General features: G+C 39.6%; 1 protein-coding gene across 8 annotated transcripts in view; it reads right to left on the bottom strand.

The window, feature by feature from the left end:
* Nav3 (neuron navigator 3) overlaps positions 1-23,771 on the bottom strand; it is a 740,499-nt gene that overhangs the window by 147,533 nt on the left and 569,195 nt on the right. For 6 of the 8 annotated variants that reach the window (XM_085683469.2, XM_085683465.2, XM_085683467.2 and 3 more), the window contains one exon: positions 16,499-16,614. In XM_085683469.2, coding sequence (XP_085539595.2) covers positions 16,499-16,614 — 116 coding nt within the window. Of the gene's footprint in view, positions 1-4,386; positions 5,290-16,498; positions 16,615-23,771 lie in introns of those variants that run through there. The other 2 variants (XM_085683471.2, XM_085683472.2) reach the window with 2 other exon arrangements.

Here is a 23,771-nt window from a genome sequence, read left to right as displayed (position 1 = left end):
AAAATAGAGAGATAAGGAAAGGAGAGAGAAAGGAAGAAAAGAAGTAGGATGAATGGATTAATGAGGGAAAGTGAAGGAGAGAACTGGGGGGAACAACAAATGGGAGAGTATAGAAAGACAAAAGAATGTGGAAAGAAGAGAATTACATTATGAATATCATCATGCAGACAAGTCAAAATGCATCACACACACACACACACACAAACACTTCTGTTTTAACATTCTAGGTACCAATTCATTTTACTAATATACTTCCTTAGTATTCAGAGAAAATTTCAAAAAGAAAGCACACATAGAAATTCTGTCTCTTTAATTACAGTTGTAGAGTTGATGAAAGGTGCCAGACTCATCCATGGAACTGACCTGTGACTCCCATGGGACAGATACATCCATTTCACCTGCATCTGCAACACTGGAAAACTCTCTACCTCTCTCCTCCCAACAGTACCAGGGTCTGATGATGAATATATTTTTGAGGAACAAATCACAACTATCTCTTGAAAGTTCTACTCGGTGGACCCAAAGGCTCTGAGAGCAATTGAACAAACTTGCACTATTCTGAGGCAACCCTCAAATCATGAAAGACTAATGCTGTTTCCTTTACCTTCTGTCTCAGGCACACATTACCACTTTGTTCACTACCCCTCGGCCTGGATATCAGCCCACACAGCCCCTATTCTGTTGCCAGTCAGCAAACTTGTTGCCGCTCACTTACAAATGATTTGTACAGTTAAATTACAACTAGCCGCAACATTATTATTACAAATTGAGCTTATATTATATTGCTTCACTAAAAGAAACATACTTCAAGAAACAGAAAAAAAGGAAGACAGGACTCATAAATGTAGCAAAAACATTCCCACATAAATTTGTACTATGCAATCTCTAATCCTATAAATTAACATTCTCAGAAACTAGGACTGTTTCTAAGACCTAAGATGCCAACCATATCCTCTCTAGAAATGACATGCATGATCCCCGTTAATATGATATAGTGTGGTTGAGAAATGGCCACTGAGATATTCCCTTTCCTCTTCTAAGTAATGTAGTATAACTTTGGGGAATAAAAAGGGGAGGGCTTGCAGAGAAAAATTTAAAGAGCAATGAAAGAATATAATTATAGCCAAAGGAAAGGCGGAAGCAACAGACTGAGACTAAAACAGTGAGGAAGCTTAAAGATGAAGATACACTGTAGACTTCAGGAGGAGGGATGTGTGGTGACCACTGGGGAGAGCGGGTGCAAAGCACTGGCCTGAAACATGCTTGTGGGCTATGTTAGTACATGTTACCCGTCCCTGACCCAATTGCAGTCAGGCTGTATCCTAACCTCTTGTCAGATAGTCCAATATTGGAATGGATATTTAAGTTATTGCCCATATGTTTTGGTAATAATTTTAAGACCTATTACTGTCACAGGTTGCTTCTCTGAATGTTTTCCCTATCTATATACTATTGGTCGTCCAAAAGGAGTGCTTGATTCATGGATCCTTCCAGGTGACTTTGGGGCTTGTTTTTGTGTTTCTCTCAAGTATCAGAACTGCAATATTTCCCTTCCTCCCTCTTTTGATTTTATCCTAATGAGACTCACACATGATACCATGCCACTCTTGGCAATCAGACAGATGGATCTCTGCCCTCCGACATTTACACACCAAACCATCTCTGCTGCCTTGTTCATTGCATGAAGGATACCAAGCAAAGCAAAATGCATTGCTTAAATAATTTCAGTGGCCCATGAAAGGCAAGATAAAAAACTAAGTGTGTTTATAATTCTCCAAGGAGCAGTTGCACAGTCTGGAATGCCCTTCAAAGTGGTATTCAAACATAGGGAAGTGGAAAGACCCCAACGAAAGGGTGCACGCATCAAACTGTTTAGCAAATAAAGAAAAGTTATAAGAACAAGAGATGCAAAATTTACTTAAACACCAAGGTGCTTCATTTCTTTCCACTGACCTAATCTCAAACCCAACTATAATTCCCAAGGGAGTCTTCGCATCTTTGCCAGTCACTGTGGCAGGGACTTCCACGCATATTTTACGATGATGTATTCTCTAATCTGCTTGAATCCTCAACCTGGCACAAAAATGCTCTCCAGCAGCTTCCTGGACAGCAGGCTCAATGTAATGCAAAACCGAGCATTTAATTTGGGTGGTGTGCCCTTGCTGTGCATGATACATATTATAATTAACATTGTCACACTACCATCTTTTAATGGAAATCAACTTGTATATGTGTGAAATCTGATTCTATATAACTAGATCCCTCATAGAATTTGTTCTGTATACATTGCTATTGAAAGGCTATCTAATTTTTGAAAAGTAACCCCACTTTTGTGAATGACCCCACCCATTGTTTCTAGATTAAAAACTTCAAACTTAATCTTTATAATGATGACATTTAGTAGGTTAAAAAATATGGTTGGTGGTCACAGAGTAGCATTTAAAATATTGTCATACACACTTCAATCACAGATCCTTGCCAATTCTAGTTTATTAGGATACTCAATAGTAAAAAGTTGTACCCATGAAACCTTGGCCATAGCTAACTTATGAGAGGCCATTTTGAGTCAGAGGCAGAACCGTGTCAAGAACACAGCACAAATTTTATAAATTTCAAGCAACACAATCTAGGGAATTTCCTTGTCGCAATTGATATGGAAATATGATTATTCACATCAGAACTGTATGAATGTGAACCTCCCTCCTTGCTTGCATTTTTGTGTGCTGGCACCAGTGGGTGGGAGGGGCAACCCTTATGGAGAATAAGCACGTGAATGTGATTAGCAAGATTTCAGTTCAAAAACGCAGCATAGCTTAGACACTTCTATTGGGAGCCTGTTCCATGACAGCAATGATCCAGGTTATTTATGCACAACAAGCAAGATTTCATATTTATATCCAACCACATCTTGCAATAATTTAACACAGCAACCCCCAAATACTGCCTGGGGATTGCACTCTGCTCACATCACTGAAAATACTAACATGAAAGGTACTTAGAACAAGATGAATGCTACAATTTTACAAGCCAAAGAAGAATATTTTTTGATTCTACAGTTCCAGAGGATCAAAAAGAGATCGGAAAATAGAGCAAAAGACACGAGGACCGAGACTTCCTCTTGTCTTTGTACTATGCAGAGCTTTCTTTATGAGAAACAGCTCATCACCCAAACCATACAATAATGTAGAAATACACCTCTGGCATCTGAGTCCTAGGAGGATTTAGAGTCAGAAATTACTATTCTCAAAACGGCAGAATCATTACTCTTTTGAAGCCAAACTGACATGAAAAATTGAGCCATATTTGCCTCAGCCATCTCTCTAAACTTTCCCATTCCAAATCTGTTCCCTAAAACATCACAGACAACCTCATTAAACACCTTGTCATGGGACATTCAGAAAGAGAATAAAAACAAACCTGCACTTAGCACCATCTGTGTGTGGGAAACAAAGAGATCACCAGGCAGGGGTAGTTCTTTTCAACTTACAGGACACCATAGGAAGTCCCTTCTGCAAATCTACACTGACAGAAACTACTTTGTGCTCTGTGGCTTCATGTTTAGGGAGTTCTGAGGAGACTACGTGATGTAAATATATGTCCACGGGAAACCGGATGTAGAGATATTAGATATAGACATTTCTTTAGGTACCCTTGTAAGGTAAGTGACAAGGGTGGCATTTCAAGTTTCACCACAAAACCCTTCACATCTAGTTTAAGATAATGTCACTGGATGTTGAGGCATTAAAGGGGCCCAGTTTGTAAAGTATGAAACAGTTAATAGTCAATCCCCTGCTTTAGTTGTAACATCCATATACAGAAGCAGTTATTCCCAGACACAAGAGGAGAGAAGGGAAGGAAGAAAGGAAGGGAGGGAAGAAGGGAGGGAGGGGGAGTGAAGAAGAGAAGAAAGAAGGAAGAGAGGGAGAGAGGGAAGGAGGAAAGCAAGACATGGCTAGAGAGCTCAGGCCTCTGCATGCAGAGTGCTTGAAGCATCAAAGAGGGGCATCCATCTATTTAAGTAACTCGAAAGCAGCAAACGAAAGCATACAGAACATTTACCCAGGAGACCCTTCCATCTTCATTATGCATGTAAGATAAGGTCACCTTGAGAGAAGTTAAACAAGACTCTGTGAAAGACTAAGTGAATAGCATTCTGACCTTTAGGACATCCTAGACTCCCCGTCAGCCATAACTTCAACTGAGACTATTTACTTTTCCCGGTTAAATTTCAAAACAGGTACTCACAGTTCAATTTTACAAGGCGAATCATTTCAAGAAAGAAGAAATCAAAATTCTGAGCACATAAGGACTTTCATAATTTCATAAGGAATTAGTCTAGAAAAATGGAAGACTCCCACAAATCCCTCCTCAGCAACCTGGACTCACCTAGTAAGTCAGTGTAAAGTGCCTGCTCCAGGTCACCCAACATAGTGAGGATCACATCCTCATCCAGGTGAGCGGTCCCTTCCCGCAGGCAGCTTTCTCCCTCCTCAGCCGCCCAACTTCGGCTTGTGCTGCTTGGCTTGGAGGACCCGTTTTCATCTTCGGACCTGCTGTCTTCATCACTGTCCCCTTCAAACCCTCTCCGTGCGGCCCAGTCCTCTAAGTAATCAGCACAGGACTGACTGCCTCCTGCAGGCAAGAGGCTCCAGGCTCCTGAGCCACTGCCATGGTACAGCGACTGCACGGACTTTGAGAGAAATCTGGAGAGTGAGCCTCTCTCTGCATAGCTGGCTTCTCTCTGGCTAGCCTTGGCAGCGTTTCCAAACCAGTTGGAGATGCGCACAGTGGGTCTCCTCTCTCCCTCACTGGTCAGGGAAAGGTTGGTCAGCGACTTTTGTTTCTGAAGGCAAGCTCCCTTTCTCTTGACTTCTTTACCCCGGAACACAGAGAGCTCAGCTGACTGCTGCATGATCTTCCTGCTTTTTTCTCCCTTCAATCGGACTTCATATTGTCTTTTGCCACTACAATTGTAACTGTCCCCCACCCCCTTTTTTTGGTTTTAATTAGCACGTGCACTTCAACAAAAGCTCAGGCTCAGACATTCACAGGAGATTGCCGAGACGGGGTAGACAGAATCATTTTCCCACAGCTGAGCATGCCACATCGCTTCACTGATCGGCAGTACTTACAAACATTTTGCGTAAATATGTCTTAAGCAGAAAAAGAGTTCACGGAAAGACTCTGCTCCAGCTGAAAAGTAGCGCAGAAGCCAACTACGTTTTCCCGTCTTCATCCAATCGTGTGTCTCAGCAGGATGGTGCGTCCACATTTCCCTCTAATGCTTCTGTGTTCCGAAATGCAAGGTGGTGAAGCAGCGCTGGATGTCTCTCGGTCCCGCCCCACACCCCTGCTTCTCACTAACCCTTCCCTAATCCAGGTCTGCAAGCCTATAATGAGCTGACACAGTGCAGTAAGTACATCTTCCGCAGCAGAGCCCAGGGACAGCAGAAACGAAGCTCCAAAGCCCAGCCCTGCTTGAGCCTCTGTCGTATTTTAGTATTCCACCTGCATCCTCAGATCTATGGTTCTCCCTTGCTGCTGCAGTGGATGCTGCTGGCTGCCATGGCAGCAAACATCCTGCTAAATTAAAACAGAGGCACGGCAGCAGCTGGCCAAGCGAGAATGCCACAGGTTTCCGAGCCAAGCCTGAATGAGATGCTATAGGAGGATCCTCTGCAATTCTAAATGACTCTCAGCCTCTCAGCCACCCAGCCGCCCACACAGGAACACACATGCTCTCTCACACACTCTTGTACAGCGCGCTCTTCCTGATTTCGAGAAAGACAGGCTAATTCTCTATAGCTGCAGGCAGCTGAAGCAGGCGGATCTGCCTTCTGAATGTCCGGATCCGTGCTATAAAAGCACAAATCAAATACAAGAGCTTTGTAAAGGACCCAAAAACTGGAGCCTGAAAACCTCTCCCCTCTGGCAGGTAATGTTTTAAAGGGAAAGCTCTCATCCTGCCCTTTAAAATCTCGAGATAATGCTTAAGAACAAGTTTAAATTCTTAAGATAATGAATAAAATTCTAACGTGATAATAAAAATCAAGATTACTTCCTTATTTCCTTCAAAAACATAGCAGAAACAGCAACAACAAAAAAAAATTGTTTTTTTTTGTGAGTCAAAGCATTGTTACTCACAACACAGACCAGAAAAGTTTATAGTCCAATGCAGACATAAAAGGGTGTGAAGTAAAATACACAAAGTACATTATTGTTATATACCAAGCAGTTTCTTAAGTCAACCCATAAGTCTAGCACAGTACAATTAATTCCTAATATTACATATATTGATGAATACAGAAAACTTAAAATATAAGTATCTTATTTCTTATCTCATATTGTGTCTGTGTATACCATACTATTAGGATGCAATCCTGATTTTTTAGGAAAATTTATTTTTGCGAATATGCAGTCTATCAGAAATCACGCATCACATGGATGGTGAAGAAGGGTATTTAGAACAAAATTTCTGAAGATTTTTATGTACCCAAATATCACAGACTAAAAGGGGGACTGGGGAAATAATCCATAAAGAGAGTCACTGTGTCAGTCAAATTGCATGTACGTCTTGATGATCTTTGGAGATGGTAAGTAACATGAGCTGTGAGTTCCCATTTTCACTTATAAACCTCAGTGGGGAGAAATGTCTTATTGCCTAGCTAGATAACACGGCACAGTAATATGCCACGCTTATTCTGTTCCATATATGACAATGTTCCCAGGAAAGGGAATGCCAGCTCATGGTCCCACTCAGGGCAGATTGTACTTCGATCCATGTTCCTAGTATGCATGATTAGAGGTAAAGAACCAACTGCTACCAAAATGATGCCATCAACAAGCAGTCAGTTGTGGGTGCTGATTCTCAATTCTCACACTTTAGAAACTGTGCTCATGTAATACATGTTTAAATAGAATTAGTGCACATACATGGTTTCTGAAGTGGATCACTTAGGCTTCAAAAACAATTTCTTTTTCAAAAGCCAAACAAGTGTGTCTCCAGGCGACGAGAACACAATGCGGTTCTTAGGACGCAAACATTCTGTTTCTATGATCCATGTTACACATACATTGTTTGACATATGGCAATGTACCCTTAGGCCTCACTGATTCACAACATGGGGAACCCTAACACTTTATAGGTCAAAGAATTGAACTTCTGCGTGTATACATGAAAGCAGTAATTAGACCCTTCCCTTTCAAAGGGGTGTTTATATGCCAATCACCTTAAACAGTGGTTTTCCAGTTTTTGCTAAGAACCATTAGGGGGACTCATTAAAGTCCCATTTGCAAGGCACCGGGCCCACAACTGTTCATTTAGTAGGTCTGAGAAGGTCATGACATTGCTTTTCTAATATTTTCCCCAAGTACTGCTGGCTCTGGGACCCTGCTTTTGTGAACTGTGAGGCTGAGGTTAGTGGTTTCTAACAGAAGATGACTTTTGTTTCCTAGGAGTCATTTGTGGTTCCAATGGGAGAGGGTAATATCTGAGGGCCAATGATGCTGTTAAACATCTTACACTGACAGGTCCAGAGCCCACAGAAAGGAATTATGCTCCCTCTAATGTCAGTGGTGTCAAGGTTAAGAAGCATGGCTCAAAGTGCCTTTCAAACTAACACTGCTCTTTCCTGACACTAATATGTGCCCTGTACTGGTTAATAGCTCCTGCTTAGGTATATTTTTCTCTCAGACCCACGGCAAGACCACCGCCTGGCATATATTGATCTTACGACAGAGAACAGGGATGTGCACTCTAAACAGTGGCTCTCACAGTTTCTGTTCAAGAGGGAACCCCTGTCATTTTTCTACTTGCATTTCATTTATCAAATCAAATTGCATGTTCCATCATAATTTTCCTGGGCCGGAAATACAGCACTCTCCTCACTGGGTGAAGACAGCAAAAGTCGGCTAAAGTCAGTGAAATCAAGCAAGGAAGAAATCGCAGACAAACATCATCAATATTTTTGGAAACATATTCCAACAAAGGAAACACCAAATGGGGGTTGCCATGTTTTGTTTTTATTTAAAGGTTTTACAACAAGCTTGTAATTTCAGTAGCTTTGCCCCTGGAACTACTAGATGTAACTTTATCCTGACAACTCTAGGGAGCCCACTTACATCACGACAGGCATCCATCCCTGCTTTGTTGAGTGTGCATAACACAAGGCTATTTTTATTTATGTGGATTTATACAGAGAATGTATGTTATACATGGTGAAGGAAAAGCTTCCACACAAAGAGAATAAAAACAGCCAACTGCAGAAAGGTGATGCATTCTAAATTTTATCAATATGTAAAATGAAATATCTCCACTGTAACGTCCTGCAAAAGAAAGCTCTCAGGTCTTTTGTGAGCACTGTTTTCCTATTTGGCTATTTGAGTAGAATATGTAAGCTGATTTGAATCACCCGAGCTTGATCTCCTCAGACTCCACAAACATTCAAGAAATGGAAAATTCTGGTGATCATTTGCAAAGGCCTTAAAGGTCAGATATTCCCTATTCTTTAATGTAGAGTATGCACAATCACTGCCTTTGGTTAAACCTATATGCTTGTTTCTAAAATAATTCCTCAGAATCATCTACTTATTTAAATATTACTTCTTAGAAAACAGGATAGTATTTTCTATATTTAAGTATATATTCCAGTTAAAGGTTAAAAACTGCATTGAACAAATGTACACAGAGTAGATACACGTGGGATCAGAGAGTCTTAGGCAACAAGGAAAAAAAAATAAAGGCCAATGAGATCTTAAGTAGAAAGCACAATCTGAAAGCATTCTACAATGGAATGAACATTTAATCTCAATTTCAGCTGATCTCTTGGCACTTAAAAGAAATGGCCTCAGAGAAGAAATTCTCCCTGTCAAGGAGGGTAAAAATACAAACAAAGCTAATGCAATGAATGTACATGATAAATTCACCCAGAAATGCAATACCAAGATGGTGACATGAATCCTAGAGGAAGGTGCTTTGGGCACTAAGCAGATTTACTCATTGCTGTGGGCTGCACAGTGCATACTAATGCTTAGAACCCACCACTGTCACATCAGGGAAAGGCCATGGAGCTTTATCCAAAAGAATATGACAAGCAAAGGAAATCTGCGTGCTGGTCTCACAAAGTTGGAGAATATTAAAAAGTCGCAAAGATTCTTCAAAGGCCAAGTGAGGCCTCTCATCTCTCATGCTTGTCTTCAACTACATTAAATTCAACTACATTAAAAGAAAATTCACAACGTTTTCTTGGCAAAGACATTTTAACCGCCCCTAGTGAGCTATTCCAGCAAGGAAAATTCAAACAGGTAAGCCTCCCCCTAAGCGAATTCCTCTGAACAACTTACATTGCAGTATGAACAGAGCTTACACTTTAGAAGTATTAGAATTTTCACAGGCTATACATCACATGGTTAATGGAACAAAGATGGGTTTGACAACTTTTTAATTAACAGAAAAAGGATTCCTCTCCCCTGTGGAACATTGTCAACCTTTATAGAGGAAGGGGGAGGTAGTTTCATACCATATATTTTTTTTTAAAAAAATCTACAGATAATATAATCAAGATTATTTTGCTTTTCCATCCAAGCCTGTATTGGTTACATTCCTCATTGATGAGACAATGTTTGAGGAAGGTATTTCCATCAGGTACAGCATGGCAAGAGCTGGAAGACACTTGTCATACAGACATTGAGAGTCAAGAATAGTGCGAAACTGAAAGGCCTGCCCCTAGTGACCCATATTCTCCAGCAGGGCTCCACTTCCTCAAAGTCTAAGAAACTCACTGAGTAGCACCACTTGCAGGGAACAAGTGTTCAAACACCAGAGTCTCATGGGGAAGTGTCATCTTGAAAAACCACAAAATAGTCAGTGTTTTCATTGAGAATGCTAATCTCAATGCTATCATTGAGATTAATGCTAATCATTCTGCATTACTATGAGCCCTTGACAGTAATGTTTTCCAAAGTCCATAGCAGCTCTCTCTCTCTCTCTCTCTCTCTCTCTCTCTCTCTCTCTCTCTCACTCTCTCTCTCTCTCTCTGCATGTCCTACACACCTAAATATTGTTAGGGTTCTGTGGTGGCTTGAAAGAAAATGTCCCCCAAAGGGAGTGGCACTATTAGGAGGTGTGGGCTTGTTGGAGTAAGGATGGTTTTGTTTGAGGAAGTATGTCACCATGGAGGCAGGTTTTGAGGTCTCTTTCTCAAGTTTTATTCACTGTGACAGTTGCCTTCTGATCATTATGCAGTCAGCAGCACCATGTCTTCCTGCACACCACCATGCTCCCTGCCATGATAGTAATGGGCAGAATCTCTGAACTGTAAGCTGTCACCTTAGTTAAAGGCTTTCTTTCTAACAGTTGTGGTGGTCATGGTCTCTTCACAGCAATTGAAACCCTAACTAAGACAGGCTCTTTCTCATCAAGGGTCCCATTTATATAATATTTGCATTTTATTCATTTCATAAACAGTGATTGGGTGGGAATTATGAACTAACTACATACTAGGACACACCAGTTAATAAGGACAAAAATAGACATGGAAAGATGGGCTCTATTCTAGATAGATCTTGAAAATATAATTACTCTACTATTTTTAAACTGCCTAGAATACTAGTTTTGGTGTTTTTTTGTTTGCAGTGTTAAAAATCCAATTTATGAATTATCACTTGATAGGCTAGTATTCTCCAACTGAGCTATATTATCAGATCAGCGCTTTAGTTCTTATGGAATGATATATACAGTGTCATCAGTATTTATTGAGCTTCTGAGATGAGACAAAACAGTAAACCATCAAATACTGAGAAGTGTATCAAAAGCTTATTCCCAGTTTCCTGCATGCAAAGAGAATAAACCATACACATAAGGTCAGTAACATAGTGTAATCACTAGTCTTCAGGTGTCAAAGGATAGATGGAGTCACAAATGAGGCCTGCATTACCATTAACCAAAATAGAGAAGAGGTAGACAAAGGGGCTTTGAAGGCAGATTTAAGAATGAAAGTAGAGCCATAACTATCACCATGCACAAAACTCAAGTCCAAATGGATTAAAGACCTCAACATTAATCTGTCCACTTTGAACCGGATAGAAGAGAAAGTGGGAAGTACTCTACAAGACATATGCACAGGAGACCACTTCCTAGGCAGAACCCCAGTAGCACAGACAATAAGAGAATGAATGAATAAATGGGACCTCCTGAAACTGAGAAGCTTCTGTAAAGCAAAGGACACTGTCAGTAAGACAAAAAGGCTACCTACCGACTGGGAGAAGATCTTCACTAACCCCACATCAGACAAAGGTCTGATCTCCAAAATATACAAAGAAATCAAGAAACTAGACACTAAAACTCTAATTAACCCTATTTAAAAATGGGGTACTGAAGTGAACAGAGAATTCACAACAGAAGAACTTCGAATGGCCAAAAGACACTTAAGGTCATGTTCAACCTCCTTAGCGATCAGGAAAATGAAAGTCAAAACAACTTTGTGATACCATCTTACACCTGTCAGAACAGCTAAACTCAAAAACACCAATGATAGCCTATGCTGGAGAGGAACACTCATATGAGTGAGGGGAACACTCATCCATTGTTGGTGGGAAAGCAAACTTGTGCAGCCACTATGGAAATCAGTGTGGCGGTTTCTCAGAAAACTGGGAGTCAACCTCCCTCAGGACCCAGCAATTCTACTCTTAGGAATATACCCAGAGATGTTCTATCAGACTACAAAAGCATTTGTTCAACTATGTTCATAGCAACACTATTTGTAATAGCCAGAATCTGGAAACAACCTAGGTGCCCCTCAATAAAAGAATAGTTAAAGAAGGTGTGGAAGATATACATATTAGAGTTTTACTCAGCGGTTAAAAACAATGACATCTTGAATTTTGCATGCAAATGGATGGAAATAGAAAACGCTTTACTGAGTGAGGTAACCCAGACCCAAAAAAGAGGAATATGGTATGTACTCACTCATAAGTGGATTCTAGCCATAATTAAAGGTCTTTAAGCCTATAATGTGTGATCCTAGAGAAGCTAAATAAGAAGGTGAACCTGAAGAAAATCATATAGCTATCCTCCTGGATATTGGAAGTAGACAAGATTGCCAGGCAACCTTGGGTGCATGGTGGGTGGGGTGGAAGGAAGGGGAGATGGTTAGAGAGAAGGGAGTAGGGGAGGATTGGGGATGGCTTGGGGGGAGGGAGGAAGGATGGATATGGGAGCAGCGAAGTATATATCTCAACTAAGGGAGAAAAAAATGAATTAAAGTTAAGATAAGATTTGTTTTAAACATAGCATATTGGAAGTATCTGTGAGATAATTAAGGATATTTATTATTTAAGATATTAATGTAGAATATTCATTTAAGATATTTATGTACTGAGACATTTATATAAGGAACTGGACACTTGAGTCAGGTTACAAGGGAGAGGACTAGAGTAGGGAAATGTTGGTGGTCATCAGTATATGGATCACATTAAAAGCCACAAATTACTGTTACTCACCAAGAGAAAATGGATAAATAAGTCTTGGGAGGGGAAGCTAAATTGTTTCAATGATAAGAATTTAGGGTGAAAAGGCACAGCTAGAAAAGACTACCAGGAAAGAACAAACAGAGAGCTATAAGGAAAATCAATGGAATTTTGAGATCAAGCCAGAAATGTTCTTTTCTAAGGGGATTTCTTTTCTAAGGGGGCAGATTCCTGGTCAGAGGTGAAGAATACGAGGCACAAGGCTTAATCCTTGGATTTTTCCAGGTCTCCAATAATATCAGCTTCAATTAAGAGCAATTTCAGTGCAGACATGAAGTAAAAAAAGTTAGTTCGAGTAACCAAGGGCAACAATGAGAATGGTTTCGTTGTCAGTTTGAAGGCTACTCAGAGTAGGACAAAAGAACTGAATTATAGCTATGTTGAAAGGCAAAAGAAAGTTGTATTATATTTAAGTTATAGATACATCATCACTTTGTGGTCTAAAGAGATGGTTTAGTAGAGAGGGGGGACGTGAGAAGGTGAAAGAGATGATGGTACAAAAAAGCAAAGCAAACAGGTATCAAGTAGATGTAAACAGGTACTAAGTAGATGTAAACTCTGAGTGGGTAGACATGGAAGCAGAACTCACAAACTTCCTTTTTTTGCTTACCATTCTGCACAGTTACATCGAGGTTAACAGTTAAAAATATTGGGACAGGCAGTGTTGGAGTTTGATGACAAAAATGGTAATATAAGAATTTGAGAGACTGAGCAGAATTAGGAAACCATGTTTACTGAGGCTGCTAGAAATGTGTAAAGCTACACTGATCACTACAGAGTGAGTCGCCTCAACCAGCATGTAGATTTCCTCTTAATCATTCATTATTGACATAAAATAGTTGAAGAATTAAATTCATTTAATTAAAGAATTAAATAAGACTATACTTGATTTGGTGAAGTGAGAAAGCCCAAAGGAATCAGGGATGTGTGTGGGTGGGGAGAATAACTCTTCCATTATCACAATTACTATGTTGATCAAGAAGGAAGAAGACATAGGCAGTTTGATAAAGAACAATGAGAAAACACGAGATTCATACTCTGCAAATCCTAGCAGAATTGTTGTGGAGTCAGGGAAGAGTGGGGAGAGCACTGTAAATACAGGTGGTGTGGGAGAATTGTCTGTGTTCTGTCAATCGTGTTTGAAATAAATGCTGATTGGCCAGGCAGGAAGTCTAGGTGGGTCAACCAGACAGGAAGTGGAGGCAGGGCAATGAGAACAGGAGTATTCTGGGAAGCAGGAAGCTCCCTCGCCAGTCCAGCCCAGACCACCAAAGAAGCAGCATGTAAGCTGCCCCGCTGTGAAAGGTACCAAGCCATGTTGCTAATATAGATAAGAATAATGGATTAATATAAACTACATGAGCTAATAAGAAATCTGAGCTAATGGACCAATCAGTTTATAATCTTATGGAGTCCTTTGTGTGATTTTCTTTGGGGCTTTCCAGCTGTGGGGTACCAGGCAGGACAGAAACCCCAACAAGCCAGCCCTCATGATACACACAGGGAACTTCAAGCAGTGAGAATAGGATTTATGGGGCTGGTTCAGAGTAGTGGTTACTCTTCTAGAGGACCAGGGTTCAACTACGGTTTCTAATGGCAGCTCCCAACAAGTCGTTACTTCAGTTCCAGGCTGTCTGTCACTGATTTCTATCATCTGTGGGCACCAGGGACCCATATCATCTGCAGACAGACATGATGAACAAAAGAACCACCAATATAAAGCAATTTTTTTTTTAAAAAAAAAGGATTCATGGCAAAGATGTTGTAGACAAGTTATATTTCCTGATGATACCCAGACCTGGGCACCAACTTATGAGACCATGTAGCACAGGTGGGATTGTGAGACAAGGTCCCTGGAAGAGGCTAGGTTCTTGGGAAAGTCATTTATGCAAGCCCTTAAAGTATCAGAAATTAAGTCAGGGATTGCACTGGAGCAAGGGACAGCGATCTAGAAGGAAAAACTAATTTCAAACAGATAAAGGCAAAAGTAACATATTAACACAGTACTCACTCCAGCATCTACTTTTTGTTTCCTTTTCTTCCTCAAATTTGTGACCCATATTTCTACGAATCACCAGTTCTTCTACTAAATCTATTACAGTATTACATTACTATCTGGTTCATATTACATTTTCAAATATTCTATTAAAACACCAGAACATTAAATAGAAATATTAATTAAATATATGAAAAAATGATCCAATGTAGACAGAATAAGATGCTGTAAAATTAAATATGGATTATTTGTTCCGTGAAAGCTACTCAGTGATATGTTAACTTCAGAAAACAGCTTTCCTTGGTGAAACAATGATTACAATTCAAATTCCATTGATATTCACTTCCAACTGTAGATTGGAGCACTGCACTTCATACTCATAAAGCAGATGTTCATACACATTCAATATGGTAATGGAAGCATCTTCACACCACAATTTATAAAATAGCTTGTCACAATACAGGAACAGAGAGCACCATCTTGACACTTCCCTGTAATGTCTGATGTCTATAAATACATCGCCAGAGCCATATCTTCATATCCTAATTTATCCTTCTTCTCCTGCACTGGCCCTGAGTTGTATCTGCCATCTGAAGGCACAGATGCAGATGGCATCACTCATTCCAAACGTTGCACCTGGAGTGTTGTTTTCTCGTTTCTGTCACTACCCAGTCATAGGGGTTTCAGGAAGGGCTCATGCTTGCTGAATGGAACGTCACGGTTATCGATGTATAGACATTTCTCAACCTCTCCAGTTATAACTTTTGTTGCTTTTCTGAGCTTCCAGATGGGATTTACAGGCCTTGAAGTAATACAGAAATATTTAAAACTCAACTTGTTCCTTACCTTTTGCCTTTGGACTTTGCAGTGAACACATGAGGGATTACCCTCTGGTAAAAGAGACACTCCTCCACTTGCAACCCTAGCCAAATTCCTTAAATTCTCTCTCCAACTAATGACAATATAGTTTTCGAAGAAGTTATCTGGGTCCTCATGAATGAGTGAATATGAATATATTATTATATATATATATATATATATATGTAATTATATGAAAGGGTTTCCATATAATCCTAGGCTTATATGAATCACTGGGAAAATACTCAACTCAAGCAGAAAAAAAATCCCTTTTCATACAATTAAAAGTCTGAACATTGTATCTGAGAGATTTGACATTTTATATCACCTACATTTGTACAATGAAACATTGTCATAGCTAGATTTTTGCCAAGATGGAAAATGTAGAACTGTTGTAAACATCACAGAATTATATATAGGACAGGATTGAATCAATTGTAAGCTTCAAAGTTATGCTTAACATTAGTATAACTTCAATCTCCATACAGAACCAAGGACTACCTGATGTGAGATTCCCCTGTGTATGCTGTGAATACCATTGCCTAATAAAGAAGCTGTCTTGGCCTGTGATAAGGCAAAAGAATAGAGCTAGGTGGGGAAAACTAAACTGAATGCTGGGAGAAGAAGCCATGTAGCCCAGCTGGGGACAGACGCAGGAAGCCGGTAAGCCACAGCCTCGCAGCAATACACAGATGAATGGAGATTGGTTAATTTAAGATATGAATTAGCCAGAAATACACTTAAGCTATTGGCCAAACAGTATTGCAATAATATGATTTCTATGTGATAATTATTTCGGCACTGAGCAGCCGGGAACAAACAAGTGACCCCCTACAACAACTACCCTACTAACCATAGAAGATTCCCTAGAGGCAAAGTGACTTAAAGTAAACTAAGGTTTCAGGTTTTGAAAGAACCAACATGTTTTTCACACTTTTCAGAGTAAAAGAGAGATCATCCTGACCACAACATTCAAACACCTGAGAAACTCTGAAGCATGAAATATACAGAATCCAGTTTTGCAAATCACAGAGCAAATGTGACTTAATAAAATAGACTTTCAAGGAACTTACAGGAACTCTGAGGTTTGACTTTTCCATTAATCGGCTGCTCACTTACCAGAGATCTCCTCTAGGCACTGCTTAGCCGTCTTATTATATGAAGAGTCCATCTTTGTGGGGCTGGTACAGGAGTCAGCCGATGGTAAAGAGGAGCCCTCGTTTTCTGAATGTGCTCTGAAGTTAACCAAAAAAGACAGAGACAAACAACCATGGTCACCAAGGACTCATCTTTAGCGTGAGGAAAAATCAGCTCATTACAGGTTTTCCATCGGGGTCGATAACTCTTTCCTGTGGCTGGGGTGTTCCACAGATATCCCTCTGGATGAGAATTTTAGAACTTATTTTATACGTAACACCCAAGTATGAGTGAAGTATTGAATCATATCCCCTAATTTTTTCTGCACTTGTAAACCTATATTTATCGATAGTTGATTGCATTGAGTGAAACAAGAAACAGAGGGTCCATTCTACAGAAATCTGACCACATAAGCATACGTAAGGATAGCAAATCACTGAAACCACACCTGGAACTTGTTTTAATGCCTACCTTATGAAGCTTATCCTAAAATATAATGCATAAGAATAGGTAACAAATAGACAGTAAACTATAACTGTAACCATAATGATTTAGTTACAAAGGAGTCTGGAACAATAAAGACAGCCAGAACTCATCTTTCATCTGCTTATATTTGTGTGCTTGTAAATAGTGCGCAGGGTGGAAGAGATCAGCAAGAAAGGGTTTGTCTAACAAAATGGAAAGCGTTCACCAAAGGAATCAAGTGCTTTTGATATTCCAGCCTTCGCTTTAAGGCAGTTTCATTCCTCTATACACAGGTGAACATTTTAGAAATCTCTTGATTCAGACACAAATGCACATATAGTTCATTCAAAAGCTCATGTTTGACAAAGTCACAGCAGGAACCACCGAGACACCGGAGTCAAACAGACGCAGCACATTGTGCTGCTGGACTTGTTTTTTTAGTAAGAGTTTCCCCTTGTCTTATTTGAAATTCTGTTCACAGTACTGAGTCTGAAGCATGCCAAGTCATCCATTATTATTTCTTACTTTAGGAACATCTACAGAAATATTCATCTGGGAAGTAAATTTCAGTATACTTTTGATTCACTTTTGACTGATCTATGACTTTTAGCCTAAATCTTGGTTTTGAGGAAAAAAAGATACAATATAAGCATTGATATCAGAACTGGTTGACATCCACCCATCACTTTGGAGCACGGAAGCAACATCAGCGCTTCAGAAGTGGAGACAGGAGCATTAGGAGGCTAAAGTTAACCTGGGATAGCCTCAGATATATGGTGGGACTGAGGTGGGGTGGGCTTAGCAGAAGGCAGGGGGAGGAAAGAGGGGATGGAGAGATGACTGAGTCTGTAAAGTGCTTGCTACATAAGCATGATCTGTGTTTGGACCCCAACACCCACATTAATATTTAAATGCAGTGGTATGTCTAAAACCCCTGAGCAAAGAAGTCAGAGGTAGGCAGATACTGCAACTCACTGGCCAGTCTATACAACTGAATTGGTGGCCTCAATATTTCAGTTGGATACCCTGTCTCAAAATATAAAGTTGGCAGTAATCGAACACCCAACATTAATATCCAGCTTCCATATGTAGGCATCTGCATGCACTCATGTACACAATAGACAAACATGTATTTATGTTTCAGACATATAACACACACATACACACACACACAATTGTTATTGAATTGGCAGATATAAGAATTGAAAAAGCTCATTATTTTTCAAGAAATCCTTTAACACTATATATATCATCCTTGGATGGATATGCCATATATGTGAAGTGAGACTCATACACAAAGCAGGAATTTTTATGTTGAGCCATGTTTACCTCCACTAATTTTGGCAGAGGGGCCCTACCTTATTGTACCTTAAACAGTATAGAAAATTGAAAAGCGTCAGCGTTCAATTAGCAGATTTTACACCATTGCATCAGCAAAGACCTCAGGGATGCCCATTCAGCTGCCATCTTTATCCTTCACTTCATTTGATCAATTGGGGACATTTTGAACATCAGACCTTTCATTTCTTCAAGAAACTCTGGCCTTCATTTCTATAATCAATATTCTCCATGTTGCTTCCTAGTATCTTTGACTTCTATAATTTTCATCTTTTTATTTGTCCTTTGAGTAAAAACCAAATCACTAAAATGTTGTAGCTGTAGTTAATAGGAGACCCAGGAAACAAAACACGGGAAGGCTCTTCAAAGGCACACCCTAAGAGTCTTCTATTTTCCATTTGACAATCTTCCCAGATGGTCTCAGTCATATTCATTGAATTAAGTAGTACCTGTGCACATGTGATAGCCATTCTTGGTTGTCAACTTGACATATCTGGGAGGAAGGGCCCTCAACTGAAGAAATGCCTACATCAGACTATCCTAGCTTATGAGGCATCTTGTTGGTTATTAATTGAGGTAGGGGAGCCAAGTTTTCTGTGTCTAGCACCATCCCTAAGCAGGTGAACCTGGTCTGTTTTAGAAAGATGGGTGATCAATGAGACTGGATCATACCAGTATTCAACTAATTAGCCAAGACTAATTTCTTGTGAAACATTGTATCTTTCTGACCTCTCAGCCTATTTTGTCTGACTAATGAGGTAAATATCCTCTCAAGTGTTCTACGACTTCTTAGGATGTGTTGAGCACGTTTGAGTATGAATGTACGCTTGAGTCTCTTAAGAAAACTACCAGACTGCTGTTCACGCAGTGTGGAAAAGACACCCTGCCTTGGCAAGCTGGCTTGGAGCCAAGATTGGTTTGAAACCCTGCAGGTTTAGCATTCACGGAGTTATCTCCCAGAAGCGGGGTTACCTTACATGCTTATTGAAATGACTGTCTAAAACTCAATGTTAGTTGCTTCTTATTAGATCAATACCAGCAACTGTCATGGGAGGCAAACTATGCGATCACTGTAGTTATAAAAATCCACAGGATATCCCTCTAGTAAAGTCTGGATGGAACATGAGAATATTTAGAATGTTTTGAGGTAGGGATTTTGCTCTATGCAAAACAGATCATAGAAAGCACTTCTGAGTTGACTGTGACTACCTTCCTCACCACATGAGACTGATTGTTCAGTTCTGCTGGCTATGCCTCCCTTGTCCCTTATCTGAGACACAAAGTGTGTTCACATTTCTAATTGCGAGCTCTTAATTCAGATGCTCCCATTCTATTGTGTTTATTGTGGGAGTACATATTGCTGACTGATTATCTTTTGCTGTCTTTTTAGTTTACGGCACGAGAGAATATTATTTATTTTCAAGCTCTTTGGTAGATATGAAATGGCATTTTCAAAATGAATAATTTATAGAAACAAAAATATGGATACAGATTAACCATTACAAGGAAAGTGAGACACTAAACGTCCCATCCTTTACATTATATCCACAAGTTCAGATCATTCATCTCGTTTCCATGTATTTTATAAAACTGCCACTTACCTAAATAAATACATTCACAAAAGAAGTAGCACTAGCTTTTAACTCTGGCCTACTGGGCTGTAATCAATGCTCATTAGTATAATTTTGCCTTTTATTATAAATAATGAAATAAGGCAAGTTTCTGGACAATTCCCAAATGCCCTCTAGTCTGTGACTATTACATATTTCGAACAAGAATATTAGGGTCTTGTTATGACACAGTAGATGAAGATTTCAAACTCCACAGGTACAGTTTGACAGAGTGAATATTGCAGGCCATCCTTGGCTGTTCCTTGGCATGACGGTGGCATTCATTACATGTGCCTATTGAAGTTATGACATGGAGCTGGGCAAACACTATTTAGCTAATGTAGAGTTCTACTTTTCCAGGTCTACAAAATGTCACCAAAACTTGCAGAACTAATAAATCTAAATCTCCACAATGATTAGTGTGGAAATGAAACTCCATTTTTATGTTCTTTCTGTGTAACAAGTATTGGTCTAATACAATATTTTTGCAACAACACTAAACTTCACTCCAATTCTGCAAGGTATGTGCTGCAGATAAACAAATGACAGTTTCCAGCTGTCTGACCAGGTAGATGCTTAGCCCATACTTGAACTAGGCTGCCTGTAAATTATGAACTTATCAATCACTATGTTGGCAGTTCAGCTGCATTTAAATGCCCCTGGACACTCGGTATTATATTTCAAATTCCTTTTACTAATAGTCAGTTTAGTCTATAAGAGACAACATTGACTGTAACATTAACAACCGATCTATTCTAAATGTCACACTTTACTGGCCATTTAAGAAATTTGATAACACCTAATATGTGTTATCAAAATTGAAATATTATAAAAGCAATTTTTCATTTATTTTTTTTCAAATTTATTTATTTGTTTATAAAAATTTCCACTTCCTCCCCTCCTCCCTATACCCTCCCATTCCCCCTACTCCCTCTCCCCCCCCCCACTCCCTCTCCTCCTCCCTCTCCAGTCCTAAGAGCAGTCAGGGTTTCCTGCCCTGTGGGAAGTTCAAGTTCCTCCCCTCTCCCTCCAGGTCTAGGAAGGTGAGCATCCAACCAGACTAGGATCCCAAAAAGCCAGTACATGCAGACAAGACAAGACCCAGTGCCATTGTCAATGGCTTCTCAGTCAGCCCCCATGTCAGCCACATTCAGAGACTCCGGTTTGATCACATGCTCATTCAGTCCCAGTCCAGCTGGCCTTGGTGAGCTCTCACATGATCAGTCCCCTTGTATCAGCGGGTGAACGCACCCCTCGCAGTCCTGATTTCCTTTTTCATGGTCTCCCTCCTTCTGCTCCTCATTTGGACCTTGGGGGGCTCAGTCCAGTGGAACATATACACATTAGAGTTTTACTCAGCGGTTAAAAAACAATGACATCTTGGATTTTGCATGCAAATGGATGGAAATAGAAAACGCTTTACTGAGTGAGGTAACCCAGACCCAAAAAGAGGAATATGGCATGTACTCACTCATAAGTGGATTCTAGCCATAGTTAAAGGTCTTTGAGCCTATAATTCGTGATCCTAGAAAAGCTAAATAAGAAGGTGAACCTGAAGAAAATCATATGGTTATCCTCCTGGATATTGGAAGTAGACAAGATTGCCAGGCAAACTTGGGTGCACGGGGCGGGGGGGGGGGTGTGGAAGTAAGGGGAGATGGTTAGAGAGAAGGGAGAGGGGGAGGATTGGGAATGGCTTGTTGGAATGGGATAGGAGGGAGGGAGGAAGGATGGATATGGGAGCAGGGAAGTATATATCTCAACTAAGGGAGCCATTTAGGGTTTGCAAGAGACTTGATTCTAGAGGGGTTCCCAGGCCCAAGCAGAGGTCCCCAGATTGTTCCCTGGGCAGCAGAGAAGAGGGTGCCTGAACTGGCCTTGGCCCATAACCATACTGATGAATATTTTGCATATCACCATAGAACCTTCATCTGGCGATGGATGGAGATAGAGACAGAGACACATATTGGAACACTGGACTTAACTCCCTAGGTCCAAATGAGAAGCAGAAAGAGGGAGAATGTGAGCAAGAAAGGCAGGACCAGATGGAACCTTCATTTGACAATAGATGGAGATAGAGACGGAGACCCACATTGGAGCACTGGACTATAAAAGCAATTTTTATATTAACCTGCATTTAACTGCATAATTTCTGATGTAAATGCATGTGTATATCCTTACCCAGATAACTTCGTTTTGACCACTTAGAAAACCTAGGAGGAATAATATGGTTTAAAATATAATTCTCCATGAATAGAAATTAGGGCTAATTAAATGACAAATGAAGCTAATGTAGGGAAAGTACAGATGAGTCAAAAGCATGTTAGGCCACAACGAAAGGGAGACTCAAAGAGCGATCAGGCTTGTTCAAAGGTTATACAAAGTGGCTTGAAGGATCTCTCAGTAGTATAGTTAGGGAAAGTGAAACATGAAAATAAATTATGGTAGCAACGGATTATAGCACATGAAATAAAATTGAATTCTATTAATCATTAAAGTTTGGATAGACAGATAATGGAGAGAAACTGCTTTCTTACACTAAAATGGCAGGAAGTAAACAGGAAAAAAGGAATTATGAAATAATCATCTTTAGAATATAATTTTAATTCAGGCAAGTAGCCTCAACGGATGTTAAAAGTTATGAATGAATGGAAAAAAAGAATAAAATTCTTCATATAGTTTCAAAATAGCTTTACAAATGCTTATTAGACATGGTGGAATTAATTTTAAATAAAAAAATCTATAGAAAATATTATCTTAAAAAAGCAGACTAAACTTATGCCATCATAACAGAAATATAAATAGTCATATAATACACTACCTAATAGTAGTAGTGTAAATAGCCTAAATGTAGTGAACATAGCATTATTTATGTGACATTGGAAGAAAATAAGTCCATTTGTCTAATGATAGGTAAAGATCAGACCAACCCAGATAAAAGGAAATTATTGAAAATTGGTCTTCAAAATAGGGATGTTATAAAAATCAAGGAAATACCGAAGAATAGACTGAGGGCTGCTAGTGAGACATGACTACTACATGCAACATTAATTTTAAATTACTAAGAGTGCTATTTGGAAGAAAATTAATAAAATTAAGTAATGTTTTAGATATCATAAATACTGTATATATATGGTATTAGCAATATTGCTTTATATTTTTTATAAACTTAATATTTTTTGAATATCAGAAAGCAAAATTCAAAAGCCAAAGACAGGAAAGGTTGTGCATACCCCTCTATGCTTAGAGAGCGCCAGCTTACAGCAGGATTCAATATAATAGTCCATCTTCCAGCAGCATCTCTGTATTTCATCTTTAAAACACTGCAGTGTGAGGGCGTTTAAACTACTCCCCAGTGCACATAAATATATCCAGCCTAGTAAAAGACAAGCTTGCAAGGCAAGAATTCAATAATCTTTAGTGTGTGCTCATGACCAATTATGCCCAGTTCCCATAAATCTACAACTGCACTGTAATCTGCAGAGGTTGCTTGAGGGCAAACAATGCTTCATCTGAAAGACGGTTATATGCTCCATATTTCAATCTTTGTAAACTCACAGCTCCTCCTCCTCGATTTATTGTTCAACAAATAACCTAAGCCTCAAACCTTGTGAGGGAGCAAGCCCGAAAGGAATGTTTTATAGTCTTTGCCTTTCAGAATACAGCATATACAAATGATAGTTTTCCAAGGCACTCCCTAGGCAAAACATCTTACAACCCAAATCTCTGCTAGCAGTCTAAGATGCTGTCTCAGAAGTGATATACTTTTACACCAAAGTGGAAAAACATGCTTAAAATCATAGTTCATTCGCCTAATTTCATAAATTTGGAGAGTTAGAGAG

The sequence above is a fragment of the Myodes glareolus genome, chromosome 26 (genome assembly GCF_982192425.1).
Source record: "Myodes glareolus chromosome 26, mMyoGla1.1, whole genome shotgun sequence".
Taxonomy (NCBI): Eukaryota; Metazoa; Chordata; class Mammalia; order Rodentia; family Cricetidae; genus Myodes; species Myodes glareolus.
The sequence above is the reverse complement of the archived record's forward strand: the minus strand, read 5'-3'. Positions and strand labels throughout refer to the sequence as shown.